The 7,691-nt window shown below is 45.3% G+C and overlaps 1 protein-coding gene across 3 annotated transcripts in view; it reads right to left on the bottom strand.

Annotated features, from left to right (window-relative positions):
* Window positions 1–2,277: 2,277 nt before the first annotated feature.
* The window catches only part of ESRRB (estrogen-related receptor beta), a 100,220-nt gene continuing 94,806 nt past the window's right edge, over window positions 2,278–7,691 (bottom strand). For all 3 annotated transcript variants that reach the window (XM_009993894.1, XM_009993895.1, XM_009993893.1), the window contains one exon: window positions 2,278–2,522. In XM_009993894.1, the coding sequence (XP_009992196.1) occupies window positions 2,278–2,522 (245 nt within the window). The remainder of the gene's footprint in view (window positions 2,523–7,691) is intronic.

Here is a 7,691-nt window from a genome sequence, read left to right as displayed (position 1 = left end):
ACAGAAAGAGTTGCCAGGGTGCAGCACATGGCAAGCTGGGCCTGTACGTGGCAGCATGAATTTCACTTTGGTCCTGCTCAGTCACAGATGAGTACAGGGATTGTAAGTGCAACCAGAAGCCTCTCATTTCTCCCCAGCTGCCTTAGGGAAGCAGCTGGGAAGGGAAGAACAAGTATCCATTCAAAGCCACTGAGTAATTGCTACTGCTGTGAGCATGGAAGCAGTCTCAGCTCCCATGTGCCTTCTGCCCCTTAGGTCTCTGTTGGTTTACTCTTGTGCCTGAAGCAGGACTAAATTCCTTTATCAAGTGAGTACAAAATGAATGAGAGTAGCTATGGCTGTGTAGTGTAGGGGAAACTCAAAGGAGATGAAAATGAATTAACTCAAGTATTAGGAGTGGGCTGGCTGCAAGAGCTGAGAGGTCAGCATCAGTTACAGCCCCCAGTCTCTGAGCCAGCCTGGACATTGTTCTGCAGCACTGACTGCCCTGCTGTAACATGTTCTGCTCCAGTAGAAAACAAGCACCCGATGTCTCCCTGATCAGACACCCCAACTCTAGTTTGCAAGACTTATTCCAGGGGACAAGTTACTCCTCTGCCACACGACATTTCTCCTGGGCTGGCCAGGAAGGGATAGAAGCTTGAGGGGAACAGAGGCAGTATAGCTACTGCATCTCAAATGTAAATCAGAGGCTTTTTCTCACCTCTACTGCCACAGGTGACCAACGACCACAAAACAGACAACACAATCAGGTTTCATTACCTCAGGCTGGCTTAAAACTATGTGACCTAGAAAATAAAATCTCAGAGAATGCCTACAGCCACTTTTGTCAGTCATCTACATTCTTCTCTGGCTACTGGGAATACAGCAAGTTGTGTTCTAGGCAGCAGATCTGAACCAAGACCTGGAGACAGCAGAAACATTACATGAGAGGAGTAAATAAACCTTCCCCCACTTCTCCTGCCACCTCAAGGTCAGGTACTTGCTTTCCCATCAGCAACAGAACCTCTTACCAGGCCCAGATATAAGCTATGGTAGCTCTTTTGCTGCTGTTGAGGATAATGGGATGAGGCAGGGGAAGACAGTAGTTGGGGGTCTTGGGGGTTTCATGACACCCTCTAATTTATTTCCCTAGGCTGCCACAAAAAAGCAATCTCTCAGGCTCAAGAGCTGCCTCCTCAAAAAAGCAGTGCCCTTGATTCCTAACTAGCATTTGGCAATAAGCCTAAATCTCTGTGGAGGCAAAGAGCTATCACTTTAATGAAGTCTAGGAAAGCCCTGGTTTGGGGTGTATTTATATTTGGGCAGTAACCATGCAGACAAAGCCTTGTCTTCTCTGCCACGAGGAACAAGTGGGGAACGGCACTCAGCTGAGCTGGTTTGATATACTATAGGGTGAAAAGTGTGGAAGGACTGTAGTTAGCACCACATAGGAGAGGATGCAGAGATTATCACCTTAATCCAGCACTGAAGCAGAACATCAGGTTCTTTTCTATTTTTCTTGCCATCTGTAAAAGGAGATTGCATTCTTTCCGGGTCATACATCCTACCTCTTTGGGGGCCTGTGGGGATTGTACATGGGAGGGACTAGCCAGGTGTAATGACACACTGTACAAGGTCGCAAAATATCTTACACAGTTAGGAGCATCTTTCCCGGTAAGAAGTGGGGCCTGTATGTACAAGTGTTAGCTGTCACAAGAGGAGCCTGAGAGGCAGCTGTTTTGATCAAGAGAGGTCCAGCAGTGCTCTTCTCCAAAGGAGCATCTGCTCTATGGTTAGAGCCAGAAAGGTGACAAAAAGAAGATGCTGCTTCCCTTCCCCCAGGCTGCTTCCCTTTCTATCTGACCCCTCACAATACCAGCAGATAAAGTTTATATTGATTCTATTCTTCCTCTCTTCCTGCTTCTGTCCCCACTCCCCCTCCAGCACTGGCAGAGGGAGCTGGGGAGCAGGCAGCCTGGACAGTGCTGAGAGCATCACTGCTCAGAGGGGCTGAGCCCCAGCGACTGCCTCAACAAGTGCAAGAGCATATTCTGGTATTTCCCACAGAGAAAACAAACGAAAGAAAGAGAAACAGGTGACTGATTAAAAGAGTTTCCCCCCTCCTGTACATGAGATTCTGCAGTCACGCCGACAGATAGACATTAAGTCTTCCATAATAAATGATTGGAGATAAAAGCCGGCGGTGGCGGCTGCTACTGCTGTTTGGATTGCTCCGTTGTCTGCATCTTTGTTTCTAGTTTGTTCCCCGGCCACTGTCGGCTGGCGCTGGGGCTGTCAGACCTTTGCCTCTAGCATTTCTAGGAAGAGTTTATGCATGGGAACCTTGCCCTGCAGTTTGATGCTGTAGAAGTGCTGCACAGCTTTGGCAGCTGTCTGCCGCAGGAGTGGCAAGGTCAGGAGCAGCTTGCCCGCTCGCCGGGGCTCCTCGTTGCGCTGACTCAGCTCGTAGTCCTGCAGGGCTTCATGGAGAAGGTCCTGGAGTTTCTGCACTGCATCCATGTCCTCTATGTGCATAGAGTCTGGGGGGAGGGAGAAAAAACAGCAGACAAGTCAGACCAGAGGAAGGAAATCCTTTATGGTCCTGAAGATAAAGATGCTTTCTTTCCTTTTCCTTCTTTTCTGTTTTTTGTTTGGTTTTTTTATGTTGTTGTGGTTTGGTTTTTGTTTTGCTTTGGTTTTTTTTGGACGGAATGGGTTTGCAGTTGTTTTGTTTTGTTTCTTAAGGAGAAATAAAACCACACCACCTTGCTGGCAAGTGTTGGTGCTGCTGCTGTGAAATTCGGCATCAGCCCAATGAGTTGGCCCTAGCATAGCAGGGACAGTAAAGTTGCCAAAGATAAGTGACACAGTGTGTCCTGTGTGGTGCCCATTTCAACATCACACCAAGGCTGTGCAGGGGTCAGCTGGGGGCCTTTGTGACTTGCACATTCACTTGCCCTCCATGCTCCTTTATGGGGAGAGTCACCCTGCAAGAGGTAGCAGCTGCTGTGCTGCCTCTTGGGAGCAATCTCATTAAGGATAATTAACACTGCTATAGCGCTTCATCTGTCTAAACTGCCTAATTGCCATGCAGCTGCTCAGGGTGTCAGCAAGACAGAAAAGCCTCAGTAGGTCACAACCAGTGTGCCCACGGGTGTTGCTAGCCCCACCTTTGTGCATATGCCCCTGTTTCCAGAGACTGCCAGGAGCTGCTCAGGAAGCCTCCTGCTTCAGTAAAGGAAATCTGCACCTCCTACAAGGCCTCTTCCCATAGGCTGCCAGGTAGATTTCAACAAGTTGCCAGAGGGGCTAGCAGGGTTTGTGAGGTTAGTATAGGTCTTTGGTGTCTCTGAGGCAAAGACAGTCACCCAGTCCAGGGAAACCTGAGTTGAACACAGGTTGCTAAACTTGTGGGTGAGTCACAGTGACAGAGAGCAGCACCAAGGAGCAGAGAAGTTAGAGAGACTAACCAGGCACAGCATCACTGAAGGTTTTTCTACCTTTCATCTTGCTGATACTTGCTTCTTCCTTACAACCCTGACAGAACTGGATACACTGATCCGTTCATTATTTAGAGACTTTTAATCAATACTGAACTCATTGATAAAGATTCCTGCCACATGGCAAGGGATCCAGAAGCAGCAGCAAAGGGACACTACAGAAAGCACACATGTAGTTGCACCATCTATCACTGTAGCTGGGCTTTGCAGTGTGGCAGTGCTCTGGCTCAGCCCATACACAATACAACATGAATGTGAGGACATGAGTTCCTCAGTGTGACAACAATGGAGGAAAGCTGGCTGAAGCATCAAAATCTCTCTAGAAATCTGTATCATCTCTATGGAGAGTACAACACAAATCAGAGACTGTGAATTTCATAAGATACATGGACAGTAAATGTTACTTATGATGCATGATTTCTAAAGTATTACAATAATAGTTGGGGACACATTATGTATAGTGAGAAAGCTGATTAAGAAGCTGTTTAGAAAGAATGCACTAATTAAAGGATATGAAAGGGTTGTATTTCCAAGAAGCCTACTGAGGGTGGATTGTTCTTGCTGCATTTGCTTTTTGTATCCAAGAGACCAGGCAAAGAAACTCAGAGGAGGGTCAACACGGTCACCTGAGCTAGCCACAGAGGTTGATTCTGAAGAGTAGGAGGCAGAAGCATGTTGCCAAGTCATTCTGGCAACTTCTCCCAGCCAGGTAGCACCTCTGGAAAATTTCCATGCTCCACCCAGGAGAAGTGAATAGGAACTCTTTCCTGCCAAGTTGCAGAGGTCATTTTGGAGACTTAAAACAAGAGATGGAGCTTGGAGAGAAATATCCTCCAAGGACATTTCTAATGTCCTTCTGGCCAGGGTGACAAGGGCGAGAAGGAATCACAGCCCATCAGAGTTTGCAGATCCCAACAGGTGCTAGAAGCACCAGGCAATAAGCTTCAGGTCAAAGTGGGTGCTCTTTCTTTTGGGTACTGATGCTGCTGTACAGTAGACAAAATGCCAAAGCTGTGTGCTTCTGCCACACCTGATTCTGTACAGTGATGAGACTTAACAGCACTAAGCAACTAGACATGAACAGGTGGAGGAACTGCAGAAATAAAGATCAAAGCCTGACCCATCCATCCCCCTCTGCTGAAAGAAGCTCAAAATTGGCAGCTGACTGCAAAAAATAAAATAACATTTCAGGATTAATTTCCTTGCAATCCATCAGTGAGCTGGTGTCAATGGCATTGATAAACTGTTAATTACAAAATCAATAGCTATGAATTTTTACAGCTGTCAGAGCACTGTGGTGGAGGGATGCTGCCTGACCAAGTCCCTGAGGAATCAGCTGGCCTAGAAGTCAAGCTTCATGTCAAAAGCCTTTCTCCAGCACTGCTGGCATGGGGTACAGGGAGGTGTGAGAATGAACCAGGCTCACTGCCTCCTCGCCTAACTCTTTTCTTACACCTTCTGTTAGGAGGTGCAGGGACCTCACAGGACCATTAGTACAGAATTTGCTACACACTCCCTTGCTAGATCTGGACCTTGTTCACTCCATCTCAGTACTAAAACGCACTGGGGGGAAAAGGGGAAATAAGATTTGGCCAGTCTGGGATGTCCTTATCTGAGTACGTGCTGTATGCTAACTGGGAGGGCTTTTCAATACACAGGTTGATCAATTTGTATTCCTGAGGAAAAAAGATTTAGGAATGCCTAAGAAGCAACTGCTAGCTCAGAAGGGTAACAAGGTAAGTTGACAGCACTCCTACTCTGTCAAAAAAATGGTGATTATATTGCTGGGACTTGCCCGCTGCTCTGGTCATTAAGAATTCATTTCTCAGCTCTCTAAAATGCACTTACTAAAGACAGAGTTCGCTTGGATTATCTTTGCCAGTCCCAGCAGGTGTGTCCTTGGTGCGTTACACTGAGGACTCAGAGATCAGCCACAGCTCTGGCAAGGTCAGCCTACTGTCAGCTTCCCCTCTAGTGAGGAGTCAGCGAGCTCCCACTTCTGTTTTCACTTGTTCAAATTCCTAGAAACAAAGGGTCAACATACACAGGGCTGCATGGGAGAGAGGAAGGTCCCTAGAAGCCATGCTGCATGAGCAATTACACCCAGAAGGCATAGGAGAACTTTAGGAATTTCTATGGGAGTCAGGGCAGAAAGCAGGTCTAAGCAGACAGGTGCAAGTAGGTGTGCTCAGCTTTAAACTCTGTCTCTGACCCAAGGGAGCTGAGGTCTGGCCCTGAGGTAGCCTGCTTTAGGGATCAGCTGTTTGCATACAAGCACATTCATGCAGGCCCTGCAAGTTTACTCCATGTCTAAAAAATACACTAAGAAACTTAATATATTAAAAGAACGTGAAGGTTGACTGTGAAGGTTATGTTAGAAAAAGACATTTGCCCTATTCTGGCTGCCTTATGTGTGTATTGTGGGAGGCTTTTACTACACAAAAAATGAGATCTCATGCTTTACTGTGTTTCAATATGAATAGCCAAGAAGGATTCTTGTGGATTCTGCTCCTATATAGCTGCACTTCCAGCTGCCTTAGGAGAAACCAGTGAAGTCAGAATGGCTTAGTCCTGGCAGCACAGTGAGCAACATCAGCAGAGAGCGCTTCTGTTGCACTGTGAAGAACTTGACAGCACCAAGGCTCAGGTCCTGCTGTGTGTCTGCTCAGAGCATGTCCCAGTGTGGCACTTATCCTGTCACCCTGTCACAACCATTACCTTTACACCTCAGCCTCTCTGAGGAGCCCTTCTCCCTGTTTAATCCTGTGACCTTCCTGGTAGATGGGAGGCAGGTTCTTTAACAAGAGTTGATTACATTGCCAAAGCCACCGTCCCACAATCGAGAGAGGCCAGCCTTGGCCATCTGCCCATCCTGGTTCAGTGGCAAAGTGAAGGCAGCAATTAAAGCTAAAAAAGCAATATATGAGAAATTGAAAAAGGGAACTAGATAGCAATTTATATGAATCAGAAGTTATGAAGTGTAGAAAATCAATACGGGAAGTGAAGGACATTGGAGGAAAATCCATGGCTGTAAGGGCTAAGGACAAATACAAATATTTAAGAACTAAAAGAAAAATGACCATTTGTAGGGGGGCTCTTTTCACCTGGAGTTAATTAAACTGTTAATAGCAGTGCAGAAGAGCCAGCTGTCCTCAGTGAGTGTTTCTGTCCTGTTTAGAAAAAAGCACTATGTACCTGTGCTATATGAAGATGATGAAGAATTTAGTCTGTTTTTTATGCAAGAATATGCTAGACATCTGTTAGGGACAAACTTTACAGACATCAGAAGAGCTAGATCACTTGGTTTGAAGACTTCTAAAATTGCTGGCTCAGGCCCAGCTAGGGCAGATTAAAGATTGACAAGTCTTGGTATTTTGAGAAATTCAAGATGACTGGAAAAGTTTTAATGATATTTTTCTAGGTCTCATCTGATAACTGCCATGCTAGTCTGGTGTGAACCAGGGCACAATAAATGGAAAAAATTATGTGATGTTCAATTAAGACTTAGAAGATGATATTACAACTAATGCCAGTCAACACGATACTTTGGAACAGAGGTCTTGTCAAACAAACCTTATTTCATTCTCTGATGAGATTACAAGTTTGGTTGATAAAGTTAACTGCATAGATATAATAGACTTAGGCTTTTATAAGGCACTTGGCTTAGCACCACAGGACATTCTCATTAAAAAATTAGCACTAAGCAATATCAATAAAGCACATTTTCAATTGATTAGTAACTGGCTAGATGACAGATCTCAGAGTAGCTATCAGTGGTGAATCATCCCTGAAGGAGGAGTTTTCTAGTGGAAATCTACAGGGATCAGTAAAAACCCAGATGCTACTCAACATTCTTATCAATGAGGTGTAAGTAATTTCCTTCTTTTTTTCTTTTAAAGTGCTGCTGCTAAGAAATATGGCTGGCAAAGAGGAACAGAATAGTGTAAAATGGTGAGCACAGGGCAGCCTCACAGCACTCTGGGCCACTTGCTTACACTTTAAGTAATTTATCTATAGCCAAGGGATGCAAATACTGAACAGGAACTTTATCATGTCAAGCTGTCAGGTATAAAAAGATCTGGGGTAACAAGACACAGCTCAACAAAGACCAGTATCTGGAGGAAGAACTGAAGAAAACTGATGTTAAAGATATGCTGTCTTTTTTTTTTTTTTTTTTTTTTTTTTTTTTTTTTTTTGGTTGGGAGGGGG

Source organism: Chaetura pelagica, unplaced genomic scaffold (assembly GCF_000747805.2).
Source record: "Chaetura pelagica isolate M959 unplaced genomic scaffold, ChaPel_1.0 scaffold11, whole genome shotgun sequence".
NCBI lineage: Eukaryota > Metazoa > Chordata > Aves > Apodiformes > Apodidae > Chaetura > Chaetura pelagica.
The sequence above is the reverse complement of the archived record's forward strand: the minus strand, read 5'-3'. Positions and strand labels throughout refer to the sequence as shown.